This window comes from Pristiophorus japonicus, assembly GCF_044704955.1.
Source record: "Pristiophorus japonicus isolate sPriJap1 chromosome 24 unlocalized genomic scaffold, sPriJap1.hap1 SUPER_24_unloc_1, whole genome shotgun sequence".
Lineage (NCBI taxonomy): Eukaryota > Metazoa > Chordata > Chondrichthyes > Pristiophoridae > Pristiophorus > Pristiophorus japonicus.
The window spans coordinates 1,463,151-1,489,902 of record NW_027250648.1 but is presented as its reverse complement, the minus strand read 5'-3'; the positions used below and the strand labels follow the sequence as shown (position 1 = coordinate 1,489,902).

Genomic DNA, 26,752 nt, shown 5'->3' with positions numbered 1-26,752 from the left:
TGAAAAAGTTATCCACACCAGCAAAAGAACTTAGCAGGTTTGATTGGTTTCTGGGTGGATCTTGGAGATCCTATCTAATACATGGGGCAATTGTTCTCATCGTAATTACCTGCTGTTTGATTGTTGGTTGCCTTAACCTCTGCTGTAAAGTAATGACAAGGTTAGCAGACCCTCTTGTGGTCAAGGGTTCCCGGGTTATGATCCAACAAACTAGAGAACTACTCAACAATGCAATACTCATAGAATGATCCTAAATGTTATCATAGAATGATAAAAGGGGGGATGTGGATATCTGAACGGAATATATGGAATTAAGGACAGTAAGGTAAACGGGATATATGAAAATGTATAAGCCATGGAAGAATAGCTGGGAGAATGTCAGATTGCAAATAGTGCAACATCAGCATAGCTAACAGTCTTTCTCAAGGTTTCAAGTCACTAATCCTGCCAATAATATATAATTGTAACATGAAATACATCTGCAGAATTGCAAGGTCTCAGTTAATAGTCACACCATTAGATTGAAACATTTAGAGGCAATGCTTGAGCTTTCAAGAAGAACATCTCATATAGATTGACTAATGAGTGGCTGAGTTAGACTGTCAATCCATTTGTATTTTGTTATCTGATTTCTAAACTGTATAACTGTTAACGCTTTACGATGTAACTTCACCTATCCGTAGGGAGTGTGTACGCTCTATCCAGAGAGTATATCTTCTGTCTGATAGGTCTTACTGGCCGGTAATAAAGACTGCTTTGTTCAAAGCACAAGAGGTATTCGACTCAGTAATTTTACTGAACCAGATTGAAGTAAAAGAATCCGGGAATTAACAGAACCACCCTCGCCCCAGTTGGTGTGGTTCAGTCCTGCGTCCGCTGATCCGGATCGATCCACCCCCGCTGCCCCAGTTGGTGTGGTTCAGTCCCGCGTCAGTCAGAGGTGGAGCCGGCGGTGGGCTTGCAGGTTGGCTGACTGGCGGAAACGCTTGGCGCAGACAGGGCAGGAGTACGGGCGCTCGCGGGTGTGGGTGCGCCGGTGGTTGAGCAGGCTGGAGGAGCAGATGAAGCGGCGGGGGCAGAGGGGGCAGGCGAAGGGCCGTTGGCCCGAGTGGGTGCGGCGATGGGTCTGCAGGATGGAGGGCTGGGTGAAGCGGCGGGGGCAGAGCGGGCAGGAGTACGGCCGCTGGCCCGTGTGGACCCGCCCGTGGGTGGCCAGCTCCCGGGCGCTCTTGAAGCGCTTGGGGCAGTGGGGGCAGGGGAAGGGGCGCTCGTCGCTGTGCACCCGCCGGTGGGACAGCAGCGAGGAGGAGCGGGCGAAGGCCCGGCCGCACTGGCCGCAGGCGAAGGGCCTCTCCCCGGTGTGAGTGCGGTGGTGAGCCAGCAGGTTGCGGGCCTGCCGGAAGCGCTCCCCGCACACGGAGCAGGGGAAGGGTCGAGCCTCCGAGTGCACTGCCCCGTGCACCTTCAGCTCCCGGGCGCTTTTGAAGCTCTTGTTGCAGGCCTGGCAGGGGAAGGGCCGCTCCTGGGAGTGCACCACCCCGTGGGCTGCCAGGCTGGAGGAGCGGGCAAAGCCCTTCCCGCACAGGGAGCAGGTGAAGGGCCGCTCCCCCGAGTGCGCGCGCTGGTGGGCTATCAGGGCGGCCAGCTGGGTGAAGCCTTTCCCACACGCGGGGCAGGGGAAGGGCCGGGCCGCAGAGTGCACCGCGCCGTGCACCCTCAGCTCCTTGGCGCTCTTGAAGCGCTTGGGGCAGTGGGGACAGGCGAAGGGGCGGTCCTGTGAGTGCACAGCTCGGTGGGCCGCCAGGCTGGAGGCACGGGTAAAGCCCTTCCCGCACAGGGAGCAGGCGAAGGGCCGCTCCCCGGTGTGGACCCGCTGGTGGGTCAGCAGGTTGGAGGAGTAAAGGAAGCCCTTCCCACAGGCCGGGCAGACGAAAGGCCGCTCGCGGGTGTGGCGACGCCGGTGAATGGCCAGCTCCGACGGGTAGTTGAAGCCCTTCCCACAGTCTGCACACTGGTAGGGCCGCTCCCCAATCGGCTTGCACCGGTGCCGGGCCAGGTTGGATGAGCGGCTGAAGCCCAGCCCGCACGCCGAGCAGGAATACGGTTTCTCCCCGGCGCTTCTCCCTTCTGCACGCGAAAGCCGACGGCACTCGGGCCCCGGGGAATCGAGCGACTCCGTCGCATCTTGCCGTGATGTTTGGTCTGAGCTTCCCGTCTGCAAATCCTCCATTTCTAACACCCTGTCAGAGATTACAAACAAGGTAAGAAGGGGCAAAAACAATGTTCCCTCCAATGTCGGCTGTGGGTAGCACTGTTGCCTCTGAGTCAGAAGGCTGTAGGTTCAAGTCCTGCGCCAGAGACTTGAACACAGAAAATATCCAGACTGACCCTCCAGTGCAGTGCTGAGGGAGAGCTGCATTGTCGGAGGTGCCGTCTTTCAGACAAGACGTTAATCTGAGGCCCCGTCTGCTCTCTCAGGTGGTCACAACTGATCCCATGGCACTATTTCGAAGAAGAGCAGGGGAGTTATCCCCGGTGTCCTGGCCAATATTTATCCCCTACTCAACATCTAAAACCGATTATCTGGTCATTATCACGTTGCTGTGTGTGGGAGCTTGCTGTGCACACATTGCCTGCAGCCTTTCCCACGTTACAACAGTGACCACACCCCAACAGTACTTCATTGGCTGTGAAACGCTTGGAGACATCTAGTGGTCGTGAAAGGCGCTACAAAAATGCAAGTCTTTGTTTTTTCCTAAGCTGCGCGGTCGGGCAGCAACGGGAAAGGTCCTGCGCAGGCCGCTCACGGCTATTAGAAACAGTGCAGGAGGAGGCCATTTCAGCCCATCGTGTCCGCGCCGGCCGACAAACAGCCACACGGCCCTCGGTCAGCAGCCCTGAAGGTTACATATAAACCTAGGAACAATGAACAATGGCGGAAAGACAGAGCATCCGGCCCAACCAGTCCGCCCCACACTGCGATATCCCATGTATCGCAACATTTTACATTCCTTCCCCTCCCCACCCCCCACCGGAGCCATGTGATCTCTTGGGAGAAGCAAAAAGATAAAAACCCAGGCCAATTGGGGAAAAAAAAATCTGGAAAATTCCTCTCCGAACCATCCAGGTGATCGACACTAGTCCAGGAGATCACCCTGGCCGTTTTCTATTTCCTGCAGTACTTACCATTATATCTACTCTGTCCAACAAAAGGTCATCCAGTCTAATCCCAATTACCAGCTCTAGGTCTGTAACCCTGCAGCTTACTGCACTTCAAGTGCCCATCCAAGCACCTTTAAAATGTGGTCCGTGCAGCAGAGCAGGTCTCCAGTCGTCTTGGTTAACCCTTGCCACTGGACCAAGACCTCGCTCTGTCAAGCCCGTGTGGTGGCTGGTGTGCAACGGCCACCTCACGTTAAAAAAATCCACGCACAGGCATCTTCCACCCTTCAGGATGTAGTTCAGGATCTGGAATTTTAGGTCCTTTATTGGAACACCTGTGAACTTATCCTTTTTTGGCGGTGAAGCAAGTCATCCTCATTTCGAGGGACTGGCTATGATGATGATGAAGAAATGTGGTGAGGGTTTCTGCCTCTACCACCCTTCCAGGCAATGAGTTCCAGACCCCCACAATCTTCTGCGTGAAGAAGCTTCCTCTCAAATCCTCTCTAAACCTTCCACCAACCACTTTAAAACTATGCCCCCTCATAATTGACCAGTCCAAGGGAAATAGGCCCTTGCTATCCACTGTATCCAGGTCCCTCAAAATGTTATACACCTCAATGAGGTCTCCTCTCAGCATCTTCTGCTCCAAGGAGAACAAACCCAGCCGATCCAATCTGTCCTCATAGCTCCATTCCAGGTAGCATCCTAGTAAATCCCCTCTACACCCTCTCCAGCGCAATCACATTCTTCCTATAATACGGCGACCAGAACTGCACGCAGTACTCCAGCTGTGGCCTAACCAGAGTATTATAAAATTTAAGCATAACCTCCCTGCTCTTATATTCTGCGCCTCAGCCAATAAAGGCAAGCATTCCATATGCCTTCTTAACCACCTGGCCTGCTACTTTCAGATTTCTGTGGCAAGCTTTCCAAGTTCCCTTTGTTCATCTACACTTCTAAGTGGCCTACCGTTTAATGTGTATACCCTTTCCTTATTAGCCCTCCGCAAGTGCTTTACTTCACACTTCTCCAAATTAAATTCCATTTGCCACTGTTCTGCCCACCTGACCAGTAGATTGATATCCTCCTGCAGTTCATGACTTTCCTCTTCATTATCAACCACACAGCCAATTTTAGTGTCATCTGTAAACTTCTTAATCATACTCCCTACATTCAAATCTACATCACTGATGTATACCAAAGCAAGGGACTCAGTACTGAGCCCTACGGAACCTCACTGGAAATATCTTTCCAGTCACAAAAACATAAGAACTTAAGATAAGAAATAGGAGCCGGAGTAGGCCATAGGGCCCCTCGAGCCTGCTCCGCCATTTAATATGATCATGGCTGATCCGATCTTGGACTCAGGTCCACTTCCCTGCCCGCTTTCCATAACCCCTTATCATTTAAGAAATTGTCTATTTCTATCTTAAATTTATTCATGTCCTACACCTCTCTGAGGCAGCGAATTCCACAGATCCACAACCCTCAGAGAAGAAATTTCTCCTCATCTCAGTTTTAAATGGGCGGCACCTTATTCTAAGATTATGCCCCCTAGTTCTAGTCTCCCCTATCAGTGGAAACAGCCTCTCTACATACACCTTGTCAAACCCGCTCCTAATCTTATATGTTTTGTTAAGATCACCTTTCATTCTTCTGAATTCCAATGAGTAGGGGCCCAACCTACTCAACCTTTCCTCATAAGTCAACCCCCTCATCTCCGGAATCAACCGAAAACATCCATCAAGCATTACCCTTTGTTTCCTACCTCCAAGCCAATTTTTGGATCCAACTTGCTACTTTGTCCTGGATCCCATGGGCTTTTACTTTCGTGACCAGTCTGCCATTTGGGACCTTATCAAAAGCTTTGCTAAAGTCCATATACATAAGAACAGAAGAAATAGGAGGAGTAGACCATTTGGCCCCTCGAGCCTGTTCCGCCATTTAATACGATCATGGCTGATCCAATCATGGACTCAGGTCCACTTCCCTGCCCGCTCCACATAACCCCTTATTGGTTACGAAACTGTCTATCTCTGTCTTAAATTTATTCAATGATCCAACTTTCACAGCTCTCTGAGGCAGCGAATTCCATAGATTTATAACCCTGAGAGAAGAAATTCCTCCTCATCTCAGTTTTAAATGGGTGGCCCCTTAGTCTAAGATTATGCCCCCTAGTTCTAGTCTCCCCTATCAGTGGAAGCATCCACCTTGTCAAGTCCCCTTATAATCTTATACGTTTCGATAAGATCACCTCTCATTCTTCTGAATTCCAATGAGTAGAGGCCCAACCTACTCAACCTTTCCTCCTAAGTCAACCCCCTCATCTCCGGAATCAACCTAGGGAACCTTCTCTGAACTGCCTCCAAAGTATATCCTTTCTTAAATATGGAAACCAAAACTGTACGCAGTATTCCAGGTGTGGCCTCACCAATGCCCTGTATAACTGTAGCAAAACCTCCCTGCTTTTATACCAGCCCCGACACTACATCGCACGCACTACCCTAATCGACCCTCCTGGTTACCTCCTTGAAAAATTGAATCAGGTTAGTCAAACATGATCTTCCCTTAACAAATCCGGGCTGAATAATCCTTGCCTTTCTAAATGTAGATCTATCTTGCCCTTCAGGACTTTTTCCAGTAATTTCCTGACCACTGAGGTTAGGCTGACAGGCCTATAATTACTCAGCCTATCCCTTTCTCCCTTCTTAAACCAGGGTACCACATTAAGCAGTCCTAAATTCAAAGAGGACTGGAAAATGATAGTCAAGGCCTCTGCTAGTTCCTCTTTTGCTTCGCTCAATAGCCTGGGATGCATTTCATCCAGGCCTGGGGACTGTGCCACTTTCAAAGCTGCTAAACCCCTTAATGCCTCCTCTCTCACTATGTTTATTTCATCCAGAATATCACACCCCTCCTCGATAGCAGAACCTGCATTGCCCCTTTCCTTTGTGAAAACAGACGCAAAGTATTCGTTAAGAACCATACCAACATCATCCGCCTCCACACAAAGATTACCCTCATGGTCTCTAATAGGCCCTACCCTTTCTTTAGTTCTTAATATATTTATAGAACATCTTAGGGTTTTCCTTAATTTTATTTGCCAAACATTTTTCATACTCTCTCTTAGCATTCCTAATATCCTTTTTAATTTTACTTCTGAACTTTCTATATTCCCCCAGAGATTCTACAGTATTTTGCTGTCGGTATATGACATAAGCTTCCCTTTTTTTCCTTTATCCTCCCCTGTAAGTCCCTAGACATCCAGGAAGCTCTAGAATTGTTATTCCCACCCTTTTTCTTTAAAGGCACATGTTTGGCCTGAGCCCTCTGGATCTCCTCCTTGAATGCCTCCCACTGTTCCAACACTGATTTACCTACATGTAGCTGTTTCCAGTCCACTGTGGTCAAATCACTTCTCAAATTACCAAAGTTAGCTTTGCCCCAATTTGAGACTTTTATTCCTGGTCTATCCTTGTCCTTACCCATAATTACCTTAAAAGTGACTGAATTATGGTCACTGACACCCAAGTGCTCTCCCACTAATACCACTTCCACGTATTAGGAGGGGGCATAGTTTTAAGGTGGTTGGTGGAAGGTTCAGAGGGAATGGGGGGACTTCTTCACGCAGAGCATTGTGGGGGGTCTGGAATTCACTGCCTGCAAGGGTGGTTGAAGCAGAAACCTTCACCACATTTAAAAGGTGCTTGGATGGGCACTTAAAAGTGCCGTAACCTGCAGGGTTACGGATCCAGAGCTGCTTATTGGGATTAGACTTGATAACCTCTTGTTGGCTGGCACAGATATAATGATAGGTGCTGCAGGGAATCGAATACGGTCAGGGTGATCTCCCGGACTAGCGTCGATCGCCTGGATGGGTCGGAGAGGAATTTTCCCAGATTTTTTTCCCCTAAATTGGCCTGGGTTTTTATCTGGCTGTTGCCTCTCCCAGGAGATCACATGGCTCCGGATGGGGTGGAGTGTAGATGTTTTCAGTATAAGGGATGTCGCAGTTGTGTGAGGCGGACGGGTTGGGCTGGGTGCTCTTAGCCTTTCGGTCATTGTTCAGAGGTTTATATGTAACCTTTAGGGCTGCTGACCGAGGGCCGTGTGGCTTTGTCGGCCGGCGCGGACACGATGGGCCAACATGGCCTCCTCCTCCTGCGCTGTAAATTTCTAAGTTTCGATGATCTGATTGAATCACAGAGCAGGCTCGAGGGGCTGGCTCCTGCTCCCATTTCTGAGCTTCCTGTTCCTCTGTGCACATATTGCACCGACTTGGCCTCCCCTGGCAGGCTGCTCATCACATGGCGTCCTCCCCGCTCCACAAACAGCCCGATCCGCCTCACTGATTGGGTCTGAAGGTGAAAGGCCCCGCCTCCCCACCCTCCGCGGGACACTGCGCATGCTCGGCGCCGGGCGGGACACTGCGCATGCTCCTGGCGCCCCGCGCGCGGGCCCCCGTGAGGCATTCTGGGCCAGGCCCGGATCACCGGCGGGGTGAGTTTTATGAGGAGCTTTTCCAAAATAGGTCGCGGAGAGGAGCGCGGGCAGATAAATGAAAAGCCAATACAAACCGGAGCGTGCAGCCGGCCCCCGGCCCCCGGGCAGAGCGGATGTTGCGGCCGCCGCTCGGTGTCTCCGGCAGGAGCCTCGCTGGGCCATGTGACTCAGTTACGGCCATGACTGACTGCAGCTTCGACCAATAGGGAGAGAGTGGGCGGAGCTTGGCCCGGGGTGGCGGCGGGTCCTCCACCAATAGCAGGGTAGGAGGGGCGGGGCGGGGCTTGCGCCGGCTGCTCAGACAGTGCCAGGCGATAGGGGTGGCTGTGCTGCACTGGGCATCATCCCGCACTGGCTCACTGTGCATCGCCCTGCACTGGCTCACCGGGCATCACCCTGCACTGGCTCACCCTGCACCGGGCATCACCCTGCACTGGGCATCATCCCGCACTGGGCATCATCCCGCACTGGCTCACTGTGCATCGCCCTGCACTGGCTCACTGGGCATCACCCTGCACTGGCTCACCCTGCACTGGGCATCACCCTGCACTGGGCATCATCCCGCACTGGCTCACTGTGCACTGGGCATCGCCCTGCACTGGCTCACTGGGCATCACCCTGCACTGGCTCACCCTGCATTGGGCATCGCCCTGCACTGGCTCACTGTGCACTGGGCATCGCCCTGCATTGGCTCACCCTGCACTGAGCATAAACGCCGGCATAGACTGGTTGGGCCAAATGGCCTGTTTCTGTGCCGTATATCCAATGTAAATCTGTGTAATAATAACCTCTGAGAGGGAAGGACTGAACAATCGGCTCAGGGCAGAGGTACTGATAGAGTCAGAGGCAGGGACACAGACATCATCATCATCATAAGCAGTCCCTAAAAATCAAGGCTTGCTTCCACTCTAAAAGTGAGTTCTCAGGTGACTGAACAGTCCAATACGGGAATTACAGTCTCTGTCACAGGTGGGACAGACAGTGGTTGAAGGAAAGGGTGGGTGGGGAGTCTGGTTTGCCGCACGCTCCTTCGTTGCCTGCGCTTGGTTTCTGCATGCTCTCGGCGACGAGACTCGAGGTGCTCAGCGCCCTCCCGGATGCTCTTCCTCCACTTAGGGCGGTCTTTGGCCAGGGACTCCCAGGTGTCGGTGGGGATGGTGTACTTTATCAAGGAGACTTTGAGGGAGTCCCTGCCCACCTGGGGTTCGCTTGCTGTGTAGGAGTTCCGAGTAGAGCACTTGCTTTGGGACTCTCGTGTTGGGCATGTGGATGGTGTGGCCCACCCAACGGAGCTGGTCGAGTGTGGTCAGTGCTTTGATGTTGGCCTGATCGAGGACACTAATGTTGGTGCGTCTGTCCTCCCAGGCGATTTGTAGGATCTTGCGGAGGCAGCATTGGTGGTACTTCTCCAGCACTTTGAGGTGTTTACTGTATGTGGTCTACGTCGCTGAGCCATATAGGATGGCGGGTTTCACTACTGCCCTGTAGACCATAAGCTTGGTGCCAGATTTGAGGTCCTGGTCTTCAAACACTCTCTTCCTCAGGCAGCCGAAGGCTGCACTGGCGCAATGGAGGTGGTGTTGGACCTTATTGTCGACGTCTGCCATTGCTGATAGTAGGCTCCCGAGGTATGGAAAATGGTCCACGTTGTCCAGGGCCTCATCATGGAACTTGATCATCGGGGGGCAGTGCTGTGTGGCGGGGTCAGGTTGGTGGAGAACCCTTTGTCTTACGGATGTATAGTGGAAGACCCATGCTTTCGTACACCTCGGTGAAGATGTTGACGATGGCTTGGATTCGGCCTCGGAGTCTGCGCAGACGCAAGCGTAGTCCGTGTACTATAGTTCGACGACAGAGGATGGGACGACCTTGGATCTAACCTGGAGGCGACGAAGGTTGAACAGGTTTCCATTGGTTCTATAGTTTAGTTCCACTCCAGCAGGGAGCTTGTTGAGACTGAGATGGAGCATTGCAGCGAGGAAGATCGAGAAGAGTGTTGGCGCGAGACACAGACAGGGTCAGAGACTGAGACGCAGACAGAGATGCAGGCAAAGACTGAGACACAGGCAGGGGCACAGACTGAGACAGAGACTAAGGTGCAGACAGAGACACAAACAGGGACTGAGACAGAGATGGAGATACAGACGGAGTGAGACAGGGACACAGACATAGACTGAGACAGGGACACAGACAGGGGCAGGGACACAGACAGAGACAAAGACATTAATAGGGACAGAATCAAAGACATAAACAGGAACAGATACAGAAACAGCAGAGACAGAGACACACAGAGGAACAGGGACTGAGGTACAGACATGACAGACTCTGGCACAGGGAGACAGAGAGGGACACGGAGACATGAGCAGAGACAGAGGCACAGACAGGGACACAGGGACAGAGACACAGACAGAGACAGACACAGGAGCAGAGGCACAGAGAGGGACACAGAGACAGGGACAGAGATACTGACAGGGGCACAGAGACCAGACAGAGGCAGAGACATACAGAAATATCGAGTTAGCGATAGGAACAGAGACAGAGAGGGCGACGGAGACAGAGAAATGCAGAGAAGGAGAAAGATACAGTGAGACAGAAGTGAAAGGATACGGACAGAGAGTGAGAGACAGGCAAACAGACAGAAATAGAGAAAGAAAAATAAGGAGAAAGGGAGAACGATCGAGGGAATGACATAAAGTGGCAGATAGCGAGAAAGAGACCCAGTGAGAGACAGAGACACAAAGATACAGAGAGACAGCGAGAGAGAGAAAACCCCAAACAGGTATGGTAGCATAATGGTTATGTTACTGGACTAATAATCCAGAGATGTGAGTTCAGATCCCCCCAGATCAGTTTGTGAGTTTGAATTCAGTTCATTAAATAAATCTGGAATGAACAGCCATTATCAGTAATGGTGCCCAGGAAACAATCGGATTGTGGTAAAAACCCACCTGGTTCACAAATATCCTTTGGGGAAGGAAACCTGCCACCCTTACCCGGTCTGGTCTATATGTGACTCCAGATACACAGCAATGTGTTTGACTCTTAACTGCCTGCTGAAATGGCCGAGCAAGCCATTTGTATCAAATAGTGACAGAAATGTACAATAAGAACAAAAGCGGACGGACCACTCTGCATTTGGACACGAGACCCCCAGCCCAGTCGACCCTGGAAAGTCCTCCTCACTAATATCTGGGGACTTGTGGCAAAATTGGGAGAGCTGTCAAAAAGACTAATCAAGCAACAGCCTGACATAGTCATACTCACAAATCATACCTTCAGCCAATGTCTCAGACTCCTTCAACACCACAGGAATAGCTCAGGGCAATGTCCAACCATCTTCAGCTGCTTCATCAATGACCTTCCCTCCATCACAAGGTCAGAAGTGGGGAAGCTCGCTGATGATTGCAGTGTTCCATGCCATTCCCCACTCCTTAGACAATGAAGCAGTCCATGCTCACATGCAGCAAGACCTGGACTAATAAGTGGCAAGTAACATTCAGGCCACACAAGTGCCAGGCAATGACCATCTCTAACAAGAGAGAGTCTAACCACCATCCCTTGACAGTCAGTGGCATTACCATCACCGAATCCCCCATCATCAACAGCCTGGTGGTCACTATTGACCAGAAATTTAACTGGACCAGCCACATAAATATTGTGACTACAAGAGCAGGTCAGAGGTTGGGTATTCTGCGGCGAGTGACTCCCCTCCTGACTCCCCAAAGCCTTTCCACCATCTACAAGGCACAAGGCAGGAGTGTGATGGAATACACTCTTGTCTGGATGAGTGCAGCTCCAACAACACTCAAGAAGCTCGACACCATCCGGGACAAAGAAGCCCGCTTGATCGGCATCCCATCCATCACCTTCAACATTCACTCCCTCCACCACCGGCGCACCGAGGCTGCAGTGTGTACCATCTACAAGATGCACTGCACCAACTTGCCAAGGCTTCTTCAACAGCACCTCCCAAACCCACGACCTCCACCACCTAGAAGGACAAGGGCAGCAGGTGCATGGGAACACCACCACCTCCACGTGTTCCCCTCCCAGTCACACACCACCCTGACTTGGAAATATATTAGCCGTTCCTTTATTGTTGCTGGGTCACAATCCTGGAACTCCCTCCTCAACAGATCTGTGGGAGCACCTTCACACGGACTGCAGCGGTTCAAGGAGGCGGCTCACCACCACCTTCTCAAGGGCAATCGGGGATGGGCAATAAATGCCGGCCTTGGCAGTGATGCCAACATCCCATGATTGAATAAAAAGAAAGGTAAGAGACTTCAGTCTGAACACACAGATTAGTAAATGGGTAGGTAGATGTGAGATGAAATTTAACGCCGAGAAATATGAGGTGATGCATTTTGTGAGATTAAAAAAGAGAAAATGCACATTAAATGGTAAAAGGAACAGAACAGTAAATGGGTATAAGATTTGAGCTAACGCCTTGTCTGGCTAATTAAAAGGTTCAAATTCTAGCGTCAGCAACTTTAATACATTATTAAGAAATATAAGACGAGCAGAATCTCTGTCGGTGACCATATCTTATATCGACCCATGAATCAGAGTAAAGATTGGGGGAGGTGGGACCTGCAGAAGTGGGACAGGTTGCACCGCAACAGAGCTGGGGCCAATATTTCCGGGGTGGGGGGGGGGGGGGGTAGGGGAGGGTTTAAACTAGCTTGGCAGGGGGATGGGAATCTCAGAGTAGATTCAGATGGGAGAGAAGCAAAGCTGGAAATGGAAGGCAGAAAATTAGTAAGCGAGTTTGGAAGGCAGAGGAAACAAAGGCTAGACAGACGTGATTGCTCTAGAGAGGGTACAGAGGAGATTTACGAGGATGTTGCCTGGACTGGACAATTTTAGCTATAAGGAAAGATTGGATAGGCTGGGATTTGTTTTCCTTGGAACAGAGGAGGATGAGGGGAGACCTTATTGAGGTGTATAAAATTATGAGGGGCCTGGATAGAGTGGGTAGAATGGACACATTTCCCTTAGCAGAGGGGGGGGGGGGGGCATAGATTGAAAGTATTTGGTAGAAAGTTTAGAGGGGATTTGAGGAGAAATCTTTTCACCCAGAGAGTGGTGGGGTCTGGAACTCCCTGCCTGAAAGGATGGTAGAGGCAGAAAGCCTTATTGCATTAATCAAGTACTTGGATGTGCACTTAAAGTGCCGTAACCTACAGGGCTATGAACCAAGAGCTGGAAAGTGGGATTAGGCTGGATAACTCTTTGACACCTGGTGTGGTCACGATGGACCGAATGGCCTCCTTCTGTGCTATAAATTTCTATGATTCTAATAAGATGCAAGTCCCTTGTGTCCACAATAACTTACACTTGGTCAGTCCGCTGGATGGAACCTCGGGCGCCCTGAGCTTGATCTCCAGTGTCTCCAGTCCCGACTGCCTCCTTACATTAATATCCCCTCACTTTTATACCCTGCACTGATCCATCTCTGGCACTTGACTCTTCCTTGTCTTCTCTGCTGGGTTTTGACAGGAGGCGAGGAAAAGACAGCTGGAGCTTCCCTAATCCCATCACTATCCCATCAAATATTCCCAGGGCAGGTACAGCACGGGTTAGATACAGAGTAAAGCTCCCTCTACACTGTCCCATCAAACACTCCCAGGGCAGGTACAGCACGGGGTTAGATACAGAGTAATGCTCCCTCTACATTGTCCCATCAAACACTAACAGGGCAGGTACATGTCAAAATCTCGACTCACAATATACGACTTCAGCCCGGCAGATGTTCCTTTATTCTCACTTGCAGCAAGGGAAAGGTCTCACTCAGTCAACAGCTAAGTGAACACCTTCGAAATGGTACAATTTCACAAGATATTTATACAGTAATAACCCAAGTTATGGCCTCTTCCTGTGTATTGGCTCTGTCTTGCAGTCAGTGAATACAGATAAAGAGTTAATTATTACATCCTTGTCCTGACATGGTTTCCAAATATTTCCTTTTGTCAGGGTTATCAGTTGGCTAGTCGGCCATTACTCGACGAGAGTGTGGTAATGAGCTATTACTGGCGTTGCATTTTGTCAGGATTGTCCAGTTTCCTGGTCAGTTATCTTTTTGCATAAAATGGATGAGGTCTGTACAGGAGATAATGGCTGGTGGTTTGAGTCACCTTCTTGGAGCAACCTCTTTCACCATTGACAGATCGTTTCTGTCATCCCAACCTCTCCTGCCATCTATTCCAGCAGCATTAGTGCCCTTGAAAAAATCTCACCGTGGTCCTCAGAATCCCACCACAATCAGCCCCAACACCAACACCAATAAATACACCAGCATCACCAACCTTCTCCGCAATCAGCTGATGCTGCACAGGACACACGGCTTTCACACTCACTACCATTGTGGGGGACTCGCTTATATAAGAAATATGGGCAGGAGTAGGCCATTTGGCCCCTTGAGCTTGCTCCGCCATTCAATAAGATGGCGGAGCATGGCTGATCTGATCTTGGCCTCAACTCCACTTCCCCGCCCACTCCCCATAACCCTTGACTCCCTTATCGTTTGAAAATCTGTCTATCTCCACCTTAAATATATTCAATGACCCAGTCTCCACAGCTCTCTGAGATTCATGACCCTCAGAGAAGAAATTCCTCCTCCTCTCCGTTTTAAATGGGTGGCCCCTTATTCTGAAACTATGCCCCCCGGTTCTAGATTCCCCCACAAGGGGAAGATTGTGCCGAATTCGCTAGATGTTCGTCAGATCGAACAAATAGGTTCGCAATTTTCCTTTTAAGGTTCCCATGTAAGTTTAACCTGAACAAAAGACTATGATACTAGATTCACAAGCCAACTTATCTTTAATAAATGCTTTAACAAACACTGCTCATTAGTTACGACAGAATATAGGACTCACAACCTCTGTAGATATTACCTGATTCGGTCTGAGGTGATCAAGCTCCGTCTGACTTCAGCTTAGGGATTCTACCCCAGGTTCCTGCTCCTATCACGTGTTGTTACTAGGTTCTCGCTAACTTCCTCTAAAAACTTGTGCCTAGTTATACCCTTTCTTCGCTCAGTTAAACACATGTCGGTTTCGACAGATTCTGCTGACATTTCAACTTTGTACATATACATAGAAACTTAGAAAATAGGTGCAGGAGTAGGCTATTCGGCCCTTCGAGCCTGCACTACCATTCAATAAGATTATGGCTGATCTTTCACCTCAGTACCCCTTTCTTGCTTTCTCTCCATACCCCTTGATCCCTTTAGCCGTAAGGGTCATATCTAAGTCTCTCTTGAAAATATCCAATGAACTGGCATCAACAAGTCTCTGCAGTAGGGAATTCCACAGGTTAACAACTCTGAGTGAAGACATTTCTCCTCATCTCAGTCCTAAATGGCTTACCCCTTATCCTTAGACTATGTCCCCTGGTTCTGGACTTCCCCAACATCGGGAGCATTCTTCCTGCATCTAACCTGTCCAGTCCCATCAGAATTTTATATGTTTCTATGAGATCCCCTCTCATCCTTCTAAACTCCAGTGTATACAGGCCCAGTCGATCCAGTCTCTCCTCATATATCAGTTCTGCCATCCCGGAATCAGTCTGGTGAACTCGCTGCACTCCCTCAATAACAAGAACGTCCTTCCTCAGATTAGGAGACCAAAACTGAACACAATATTCCAGGTGAGGCCTCACCAAGGCCCTGTACAACTGCAATAAGACCTCCCTGCTCCGATACTCAAATCCCCTAGCTATGAAGGCCAACATACCATTTGCCTTCTTCACTGCCTGCTGTACATGTATGCCAACTTTCAATGACTGATGAACCATGACACCCAGGTCCCGTTGCACCTCCCCTTTTCCTAATCTGCCGCCATTCAGATAATATTCTGCCTTCGTGTTGTTGCCACCAAAGTGGATAACCTCACATTTATCTACATTATACTGCATACATGCGTTTGCCCACTCACCGAACCTGTCCAAGTCACCCTGCAGCCTCATAGCGTCCTCCTCACAGCTCACACCGCCACCCAGCTTAGTGTCATCTGCAAACTTGGAGATATTACACTCAATTCCTTCATCTAAATCATTAATGTATATTGTAAATAGCTGGGATCCCAGCACTGAGCCCTGCGGCACTCCACTAGTCACTGCCTGCCATTCTGAAAAGGACTTTATCCCGACTTTCTGCTTCCTGTCTGCCAACCAGTTCTCTATCCACATCTGTACATTACCCCCAATACCATGTGTTTTAATTTTGCACACCAATCTCTTGTGTGGGACCTTGTCAAAAGCCTTTTGAAAGTCCAAATACACCACATCCACTGGTTCTCCCTTGTCCCACTCTACCAGTTACATCCTCAAAAAATTCTAGAAGATTTGTCAAGCATGATTTCCCTTTCATAAATCCATGCTGACTTGGACTGATCCTGTCACTGCTTTCCAAATGCACTGCTATTTCATCTTTAATAATTGATTCCAACATTTTCCCCACCACTGATGTCAGGCTAACCGGTCTATAATTACCAGTTTTCTCTCTCCCTCCTTTCTTAAAAAGTGGTGTTACATTAGCTACCCTCCAGTCCATAGGAACTGATCCAGAGTCGATAAACTGTTGGAAAATGATCACCAATGCATCCACTATTTCAAGGGCCACTACCTTAAGTACTCTGGGATGCAGACTATCAGGCCCCGGGGATTTATCGGCTTTCAATCCCATCAATTTCCCTAACACAATTTCCTGCCTAATAAGGATTTCCTTCAGTTCCTCCTTCTCACTGGACCCTCAGTCCCCTAGTATTTCCGGAAGGTTATTTGTGTCTTCCTTCGTGAAGACAGAATCAAAGTATTTGTTCAACTGGTCTGCCATTTCTTTGTTCCCCATTATAAATTCACTTGAATCTGACTGCAAGATTTATCTTCACTAATCTTTTTCTCTTCACAGATCCACCGAAGCTTTTGCAGTCAGTTTTTATATTCCCAGCAAGCTTCCTCTCATACTCTATTTCCCCCTTCTAATTAAACCCTTTGTCCTCTTCTGCTGAATTCTAAAATTCTCCCAGTCCTCAGGTTTGGTGCTTTTTCTGGCCAATTTATATGCCTCTTCCTTGGATTTAACACTATCCTTAATTTCCCTTGTTAGCCACGGTTGAGCTACCTTTCCCGTTTTATTTTTATTCCAGACAGAATGTACAATTGTTGAAGTTCATCCATGTGATCTTTAAATGTTTGTCATTGCCTATCAACCCTTTAAGTATCATTCACCAGTCTATTCTAGCCAATACATCCTTCTGTTATTGTAACCCTATCTTGCCTCCATGAGTTATTACCAATTGCCGGTGCCTTCGTTGCTGTGCGTGTCCCATATCTTGATCAGTTTTCATCCCTTCCCACCCCCTGCTGTTCCTACAGCGTGTTTCTGCTAAGATAACTTCCCCTCCCATTTGACCACATCTGTTATTCCTGCAACTAACCTTTTGTTCATTCACTAGCATTTGTAGGAACCCTGTTAACTGACATCCATTATTCACACACTATCTCTTACACAGAGTGACTCTTTTGAATTTGGCTTTACTATTCTGCAGCTTTTATCCTCATCTCCTTCACCCCGAGGTCAGTGCCTGTTGTTTTCAGTGCAAGAGATGCTGAGTCTACTGGTTTAAACCTCAAGCATGAGCTAAATTCTTATTTATCGTGAATTCTTTCTGATATTTCCACAGGAAACATCCTCTCTGCATCTACCCTGTCAAACCCCCTCAGAATCTTATATGTTTCAATAGGATCACCTTTCATTCTTCTAAACGCCCAACCTGCTCAACCTTTCTTCATAAGACAACCCCCTCATCTCAGGAATCAACCTCGTGAACCTTCTCTGAACTGCCTCCAATGCAAGGAGACCAAAACTGTACGCAGTACTCCAAGTGTGGTCTCACCAACGCCATGTACAGTTGTAGCAGGACTTCCCTCTTTTATACTCCATCCCCCTTGCAATAAAGGCCAACATTCCATTTGCCTTCCTAATTACTTGCTGCACCTTCATGTTAATCTTTTGTTTCATGTGTAAGGACACCCAGGATCCCTCTGTACCGTAGCATTTTATAATCTCTCATGTAAATAATAATTTTAATTTTTAATTTTTCCTACCAAAGTGGATAACCTTACATTTTCCCACATTATATTCCAGCTGCCAAACTTTTCTCCACTCACTTAGCCTATTTATATCCTTTTGCAGATTATGTCTGTCCTCCTCACAACTTGGTTTCCCACCTATCTTTGTATCATCAGCAAATTTGGCAACAATACACTCAGTCCCATCATCCAAGTCATTAATATAGATTGCAAATAGTTGAGGCCCCAGCATTGATATCTGTGGCACCCCACTAGTTACAGTTTGCCAACCTTAAAATGACCCATTTATCCCCACTCTCTGTTTTGTTAGTTAGCCAATCCATGCTAATATATTACCCCCAACCCAGTGAGCTCTTGTGCAGTAACCTTTTATGTGGCACCTTATCGAATGCCTTCTGGAAATCCAGATACACATCTACTGGTTCCCCTTTATCCACCCTGCTCGTTACATCCTCAAAGAACTCCAGAAAATTTGTCAGACATTATTTCCCTTTCATAAAACCATGCTGACTCTGCTTGATTGTATTGATTTTCAAAATGTCCTGCTATTACTTTCTTAATAACGGACTCCAGCATTTTCCCAATGACGGATGTTAGGCTAACTGGTCTAGTTTCCTGCTTTTTGTCTCCCTCCATTCATTACAACTCACTAAGCCACTTCCAAAGGTGCCCATGAAGCTGTCCATGAAGCTGTCCATGAACGCAAAGTGTTGAAAATAAAGATTTCAATGTTTGACAACACATCAACATAAACTTTACATGAATATTGGCTAAAGAACCCAAGTGCCTAATCTTGTGTGTTGTACGTTGGTCTGATTGGACAAGGATGAGTGTGAGGGGGTGACCCGTGAGATGGGGAACTGATAATGTAGAAAGGGTTGGGTGGAGGTGCAAGGTAAGTTGGTGTAGAGTACAGAAGGCAGAGTGATGGGGATGTGATGAGTGGCACAGCAGGATGAGGTTGAGTGGCTTTGCAGTAAAATTGTGAGCTACTGAGATCATTGAAAGGTTTGCACCACTGCAACCTGGTCCTCCTAGGCTGCGTTGGAAGGGAAGAGAACCTCCCTGCACGTCATTACTCCCTCCCAAAGCATCTAGAGGGAGTTATGGGAGAGCCTGGGTGCAGCCGTGCACCTTTGTGCAGTGACTGTCAGTGTTTGCAGCACCTCAGTGCTGATGAACACTCCACCGATGATGGTCCGGACTCGCCTCGCCACATGTGGCGAATTTGCCGTCAGCGAAGAGAGACGAGAAAGACCAAAGTGCCGTTTGCCCCTCTCAGTGTGGCCCTGAAGTTCTGGTCCCCCCGTACGATCCTCCCCCAGATTGTCTTTTCTGAGCTCCAGCCAGGTGATGCTAAACACTTCGGGGGACGTAGACGACCAAAATCTACAAGAATCTGTTTAAAACAAAGCTGATTTATTTCATATATATCCAGAATATTAACCCTTGTAACAGAGCTGGAGTTTATCAGCAGCAACAAACCTCAACTGTCAGAATGAACATGGTTCAGCCCTGGATGTAATTAACAGCAGCAATAACAGCAGAATCCAACCCCTGCAGTCACGTGTGAACTCGCTGGTGATGTCTCAGCAGGCTGGGTAACTGAGTGAATCCCTTCCCACACTCAGAGCAGGTGAACGGCCTCTCCCCAGTGTGAACTCGCTGATGTGTCATAAGGTGGGATGACTGAGTGAATCTCTTCCCACACTCGGAGCAGGTGAACGGCCTCTCCCCAGTATGAACTCGCTGGTGTCTCAGCAGGCTGGATGACTGAATGAATCCCTTCCCACACTCAGAGCAGGTGAACAGCCTCTCCCCAGTGTGAACTCGCTGGTGTCTCAGCAGGCTGGATGACTGAATGAATCCCTTCCCACACTCAGAGCAGGTGAACAGCCTCTCCCCAGTGTGAACTCGCTGGTGTGTCAGCAGCTCCATTTTGCTTATAAATCTCTTCTCACAGTCAGAACATTTAAAAGATCTGATATGAGAGTGAACTCGCTGGTGTAGCAGCAGGCTGGATAATTGAGTGAAGCCCTTCCCACACACAGAGCAGGTGAACGGCCTCTCCCCGGTGTGAACTCGCTGGTGTGTCTGCAGGTTGGATGACTCAGTGAATCCCTTCCCACACACAGAGCAGGTGAACGGCCTCTCCCCGGTGTGAACTCGCTGGTGTGACAGCAGGTTGGATGATTGAGTGAAGCCCTTACCACAGTCTGAGCAGGTGAACGGCCTCTCCCCGGTGTGAACTCGCTGGTGTGTCAGAAAGGCAGATAACCGAGTGAATCCCTTCCCACACTCGGAGCAGGTAAATGGCCTCTCCCCAGTGTGAACTCGCTGGTGTGTCAGAAAGGCAGATGACTCAGTGAATCCCTTCCCACACACGGAGCAGGTGAACGGCGTCGCCCCAGTGTGAACTCGCTGGTGTGATAGCAGGTGGGATAACTGAGTGAATCCCTTCCCACACTTGGAACAGGTGAACGGCTTTTCCCCAGTGTGAATGCGCTGGTGTCTCAGCAGGGTAAATGACTGAGTGAATCCCTTCCCACACTCAGAGCAGGTGAACGGCCTCTCCCCAGCGTGAATGCACAGATGAGTTTGCAGCTCAAACAGGTTATTGAATTCCTTCCCACAGTCCCCACATTTACACGCTTTCTCCCCGGTGTGACTGCGCTTGTGTCTCGACAGGACAGAGGATCGGCTGAAAACTCGTCCACACACAGAGTTTCTCCCCGCACTGAATGGTGCTTTTTGCTTCCATGTTCAAAGGCCGACGATATTCCCGTCCTGATGAATCGAGTGACTGTCAGATCGTGATGTGATGTTTCGTTTCAGTTTCCCTTCTGCAATCCTCCCCTTCTAATACCCTGTAAAATAAATTTTAAAACAGGAAAAGGGGAGTGTGAGAGAGAACCCTTGAAAAACAATGGCAGGTTGTGAAATTGAGCTTAATGAATCTGGTAATCTGTGGACCGGCGCTAGAAAAAAAGTGACCATGAAAGCTGCTGGATATTGGTTCAGTAATGTCCTTCAGGGAAGGGAGCTGGCCACCCAGTCTGGGCCTACACAAAACACTGGCCTCTGTGTGAGGAGAGGCAGAGAGAGGAGGGAGGGGAGAGACTTTATACATCTGCAACTCAACAAGGCTTCTTGGACAGAACATCCCAAACCTGTGGCCTCTACCCCCTAAAAGGACAAGGGCAGCAGGTTGAGTGTGACTTTGTACTAACGTTTCGTGATCTACTGAGATCCCTGTCTGGCGTAAAAATAAAACAGGGAAGGTGGCTCAACCGTGGCTAACAAGGGAAATTAGGGATAGTGTTAAATCCTAGGAAGAGGCATATAAATTGGTCAGAAAAAGCAGAAAACCTGAGGACTGGGAGAAATTTAGAATTCAGCAGAGGAGGAAAAAGGGTTTAATTAGGAGGGGGGAAAGAGAGTATGAGAGGAAGCTTGTAGGGAACATAAAAACTGACTGCAAAAGTTTCCATAGAGATGTGAAGAGAAAAAGATTAGTGAAGACAAATGTAGGTCCCTTGCAGTCAGAATCAGGTAAATTTATAATGGAAAACAAAGAAATGGCAGACCAATTGAACAAATACTTTGTTACTGCCAATTGAGCAAATACTTCGGTTCTGTCTTCACTAAGGAAGGCACAAATAACCTTCCGGAAATACTAGGGGATCGCGGGTCTAGCGAGAAGGAGGAACTGAAGGAAATCGTTATTAGTCAGGAAATTGTGTTAGAGAAATTGATGGGATTGTAGGCCGATAAATCCCCGGGGCCCGATAGTCTGCATCCCAGAGAGTACTGAAGGAAGTGGCCCTAGAAATAGTGGCTGCATTGGTGGTCATTTTCCAACATTCTATAGACTCTGGATCAGTTCCTATGGATTGGAGTGTAGCTAATGTAACCCCACTTTTTAAAAACAGGGAATTATAGACCGGTTAGCCTGACATCGGTAGTGGGGAAAATGTTGGAATCAATTATTAAAGATGGAATAGCAGCGCATTTGGAAAGCAGTGACAGGATTGGTCCAAGTCAGCATGGATTTATGAAAGGGAAATCATGCTTGACAAATCTTCGTGAATTTTTTTGAGGATGTAACTGGGAGAGTGGATAAGGGAGAACCAGTGGATGTGGTGTATTTGGACTTTCAAAAGGCTTTTGACAAGGTGCCACACAAGAGATTGGTGTGCAAAATTAAAGCAGATTGGGGGTAATGTATTGACGTGGATAGAAAACTGGTTGGCAGACAGGAAGCAGAGAGTAGGAATAAACAGGTCCTTTTCTGAATGGCAGGCAGTGACTAGTGGGGTACCGCAAGGTTCAGTGCTGGGACTCCAGCTATTTATGATATACATTAATGATTTAGACAAAGGAATTGAATGTAATATCTCCAAGTTTGCAGATGACACTAAGCTAGGTGGCAGTGTGAGCTGTGAGGAGGATGCTAAGAGGCTGCAAGGTGACTTGGACAGGTTAGGTGAGTGGGCAAATGCATGGCAGATGCAGTATAATGTGGATAAATGTGAGGTTATCCACTTTGGGGGCAAAAACACAAAGGCAGAATACTATCTGAATGGTGACAGATTCGGGTAAGGGGAGGTGCAACGAGACCTGGTGTCATGATACATCAGTCATTGAAAGTTGGCATGCAGATACATCAGGCGGTGAAGGTGGCAAATGGCATGTTGGCCTTCATAGCGAGAGGATTTGAGTATAGGAGCAGGGAGGTCTTACTGCAGTTGTACAGGGCCTTGGTGAGGCCTCACCTGGAATATTGTGTTCAGTTTTGGTCGCCTAATCTGAGGAAGGACTTTCTTGCTATTGAGGGAGTGCTGCGAAGGTTCACCAGACTGATTCCCGGGATGGCAGGACTGACATATAAAGAAAGACTGGATCGACTAGGCTTATATTCACTGGAATTTAGAAGAATGAGAGGGGATCTCATGGAAACATATAAAATTCTGACAGGATTGGACAGGTTAGATGCAGGAAGAATGTTCCCGATGTTGAGGACCAGAACCAGGAGTCACAGTCTAAAGATAAGGGGTAAGCTATTTGGGACCGAGATGAGGAGAAACTTCTTCACTCAGAGAATTGTGAACCTGTGGAATTCTCTACCACAGAAGGTTGTTGAGGCCAGTTCGTTAGATATATTCAAAAGGGAGTTAGATGTGGCCCTTACGACTAAAGGGATCAAGGGGTATGGAGAGAAAGTAGGAGTGGGGTACTGAAGTTGCATGATCAGCCATGATCATACTGAATGGTGGTGCAGGCTCGAATGGCCTACTCCTGCACCTATTTTCTATGTTTCTATGTTTGCGGCACTACATCTGGTCCTCCTGACAACATCCCTGCTTGTGTCCTCCTCTGCAATATGCAACCAGACTGCATTGATTTCCTGGGGAGGTCTCTTCCGCCCATGGGACGAGAAGAGGATCTCCCTGTGTGCTGTGACTCCCTCCATAAGCATATGAACGGTGTCGTGGGAGAATCTGGGTGTAGCCCATTTGAGCAATGCTTCAGCCGATCCTGTCCTGTCGAGACACAAGCGCAGTCATACTGGGGAGAAAGTGTGTAAATGTGGGGACTGTGGGAAGGGATTCAATAACCCGTTTGAGCTGGAAACTCATCTGTGCATTCACACTGGGGAGAGGACGTTCACCTGCTCTGAGTGTGGGAAGGGATTCACGCAGTCATTCTCAGTGTTTGCAGCACCTCCATGCTGTAGAACACTGACAGTACAAATGACAAAGTAAATTTGGCCATGGTGCCTTTAAATCTTTTCTACAAACTCTGAGGCCTTCACATCCTTCCTAAAGTGCGGTGCTCAGAATTGGACACAATACTCCACCTGTGACCTATCAAGTGTTTTATAAAGGTTTAGCACAACTAAACGCCAAATGCTGATATTTCTGTGGTGGGGTTTAGAAGGGTGAGGTTTATCCAGTGAGTCGGATGTGAGCTGAAACATGTGTATCTGGAGCGGAGCCAGGGACACGCTGTGCAACCAGACACACACACTCCTACACAGCCCACGCATCACTTATTCCCCAATTGGCGCGGAAAGAATATATTAATTGCAACAATTCATTTGAGTTGATTTGAAATAGATTCGATTATAAATTGGATCATGCTTCTCTAAGTGTATTTCCCAACTCAGATGCATGGCCTCATTTATTTCCTTCCTCTGAGCCCCTGAACTTCATCTGGCAGCATAATGTTGGTGAGTGGTGACTGATTACCCTGGGAACCAACAGGAAGAGAATCGAGACTGGAGGGCCAAGGGAACAGCGTTTTCTGCGACCAACTCTGCTTAAGGAGTGGAGTCTGAGTCAGTCAGGTGAGTCATGTGTAGACTGCTATCAAACAATGTATCTTTTAAAAGTTAAATCGAGATTTCTTTTGTCAAAAAACATCTGACATTTGTCAGTATTTTGTTCCCTGGTGTTCCTATTGAGTTTCAGACACTTCAGTGCCAAGTGGACTAAGTTACAAGCCCCTTAATAAGGAGAAACTGTTTCCGATGTCAGAAGGGTCGGTAACCAGAGGACACAGATTTAAGATAATTGTCAGAAGAACCAGAGGCGACACGAGGGAAAATAATTTACACAGCGAGGTGTTGTGATCTGGAAAGCATTGCGAGAAAGGGTGGTGGAAGCAGATTCAATAGAAACTTTCAAAAGGGAATTGGATAAATACTTCAACTGGAAAAAATTGCAGGGCTGTGGGGAAAGAGCGGGGGAGTAGGACTCAATTGTAAAAGCTCTTTCAAAGATCTGGTGCTGGGATGATGGGTCGAATGGCCTCTTTCTGTGCTGTATTATTCTATGATTCTATGAATTCTGCGTTCCTCCAATTCTGGCCTCTTGTGCAACCCCCACTTCCATTGCTCAGAATCACCACTTGGTCAGGTACTGGAGGGCAAACAGTGATTGGTGCCGAACCCCACCATCACACAACATCTTCAGGAGAGAAATCTTTGCTGAGGTAACAGAGAGGGTTGATGAGGGCAATGAGGGATGTGGTGTACATGGATTTCCAGAAGGCATTTGATAAAGTGCCACACAATAGGCTTGCCAGCAAAGTCGAAGCCCAGGGAATAAAAGGGACAGTAGAAGCATGGATACAAAATTGGCTCAGTGACAGGAATTAAGAGTAATGGTGAACGGATTTTTGGACTGAAGGGAGGTATACAGTGGTGTTCCCCAGAGATTGATACATAACCACTGCTTTTCTTGATTTATATATTAATGACTCGGACTTGGGTGAACAGGGCACTATTTCAAAATTTGCAGACGACACAAAACTTGGAAGTATAGTGAACAGTGAGGAGGATAGTGATAGACTTCAGGAAAACATAGACAGGCTGGTGGAACGGGTGAACACGTAGCAGATGAAATTTAACACAGAAAAGTGCAAAGTGATACATTTTGGGAGGAAGAACGAGGGGAGACAATATAAACTAAAGGGTACAATCCTAAGGGGGTGGCCATAAACAGAGCGACTTGGGGGTATATGTGCACAAATCATTTAAGGTGGCAGGGTAGCTTGAGAAAGTGGTTAAAAAAGTTTACAGGATACTGGGCTTCGTCAATAGAGGCATAGGGGAAGGAGGTTATGATGAACCTTTATAAAACACTGGGTCGGTCTCAAGTGGAGTATTGTGTACAATTTAAGGGTACAGTAGCACACTGGTTATGTTACTGGACCAGTAATCCACTGGCCTGGGCTGATGATCCCGAGACATCCCACCAGGGCAGCTGGGGAATTTAATTTCAATTAAGTAAATCTGGAAGAAGAAGCTAGTATCAGTAATGGTGACCATGACCGTATAGTCACTAATGTATTTTGGGGAAGGTAATTGCCATCTTTACCTGGTCTGGCCTACCTGTGACTCCCAACCCGCAGCAAAGTGTTTGGCCATTCGCTGCCCTCCAAGGTGGCCAAGCTGGAGCGGAGAAGGCAATATCCTGTGAATGAATAAAAACAATTGTGGGCATCGCACTCTATGAAGTATGTGAGGGCCTGAGAGAGGGGCCTGAGTCAGTGGACAAAGGGTCATTGTCCTTGGAGCACAAACCAAGCCTTCCGTCACCACTGCGCATGCTCCGCGCCGGCTCCTGGAGGTCAGCTGGTGCCACGCATGCGCCGATCGTAGGGCATTCTGGGTAGGGTCCGGGTAACCGCCTGAGAGCCCGGATCACCTGCGGGAAGTGAGTTTTCCAATATAGAGCGCGGGCAGATAAATGAAAAGCCAATACAAACCGGAGCGTGAGGCGCCCCCCGGCCCCCGGGCGGAGCGGATGGTGCGGCCGCCGCTCGGTGTCTCCGGCAGGAGCCTCGCTGGGCCATGTGACCCATTCACGGCCATGACTGACTGCAGCTTCGACCAATAGGAAGAGAGTGGGCGGAGCTTGGCCCGGGTTGGTGGCGGGTCTTCCACCAATGGCAGGGTCGGAGGGGCGGGGCTTGCTCAGGCTGCTTAGACTGTGCCAGGAGGCAGGGGCTCGCTGTGCACTGGGCGTCACCCTGCTCTGGATCACCCTGCCTCCCGGCATCACGTTGAACTGCATCTCCCTGCACTGGCACTGGGCAACACACTGGACAGGCTCACCCTGCACTGGGCATCAACCTGCACTGGCTCACTGTGCACTGGCATACCTTGCACTGGCCCTCACTCTGCGCTGGCTCATGTTGCACTGGGCATCGACCTGCTTGGGGTATCACTCTGCACTAGGCATTAACCTCCACTGGGCATCACCCTGTACTGGCTCACTGGGCCTCATCCTGCATTGTCTCCCCCTGCGCGGGGATGAGTGAGTGCGGAGTGAGCCAGTTCAGGGTAATGGGTACAGACTATTGACACCTTGCACTGGCTCACCCTGCATAGAAACATAGAAAATAGGTTCAGGAGTAGGCCCTTCGAGCCTGCACCACCATTCAATATGATGGCTGATCATTCCTTCAGTACCCCTGCTTT

At 48.7% G+C, this 26,752-nt stretch overlaps 2 protein-coding genes across 2 annotated transcripts; both read right to left on the bottom strand.

Moving 5' to 3' along the window:
* Positions 1-259: 259 nt before the first annotated feature.
* On the bottom strand, positions 260-8,035 carry LOC139241175 (zinc finger protein 226-like). Its single transcript, XM_070869832.1, has 2 exons — positions 7,743-8,035; positions 260-2,240 (listed from the first exon to the last, which is right to left on the bottom strand). The coding sequence occupies exons 1-2, from the start codon at positions 8,033-8,035 to the stop codon at positions 935-937; spliced, it is 1,599 nt and encodes a 532-aa protein (XP_070725933.1). The 3' UTR covers positions 260-934.
* An 11,130-nt stretch (positions 8,036-19,165) lies between these two features.
* Positions 19,166-26,345, bottom strand: LOC139241173 (zinc finger protein 271-like). Its single transcript, XM_070869831.1, has 4 exons — positions 25,853-26,345; positions 25,661-25,742; positions 23,117-23,306; positions 19,166-20,517 (listed from the first exon to the last, which is right to left on the bottom strand). The coding sequence occupies exons 1-4, from the start codon at positions 26,343-26,345 to the stop codon at positions 19,327-19,329; spliced, it is 1,956 nt and encodes a 651-aa protein (XP_070725932.1). The 3' UTR covers positions 19,166-19,326.
* Positions 26,346-26,752: the final 407 nt, after the last annotated feature.

Coding starts and splice junctions, on each gene's coding strand:
- LOC139241175 (XM_070869832.1), bottom strand. CDS start 8,035: ATGCACAGTGAGCCAGTGCGGGATGATGCCCAGTGCAGCACAGCCACC. Junction 2,241..7,742: donor GGGGCCGGCTGCACGCTCCG/GTTTGTATTGGC, acceptor AATCTCTGACAG/GGTGTTAGAAATGGAGGATT.
- LOC139241173 (XM_070869831.1), bottom strand. CDS start 26,345: ATGCAGTTCAACGTGATGCCGGGAGGCAGGGTGATCCAGAGCAGGGTG. Junction 23,307..25,660: donor CTGCGGGTTGGGAGTCACAG/GTAGGCCAGACC, acceptor GTGTCTCGACAG/GACAGGATCGGCTGAAGCAT. Junction 20,518..23,116: donor AGGACACAAGCAGGGATGTT/GTCAGGAGGACC, acceptor TGAACATGGAAG/CAAAAAGCACCATTCAGTGC.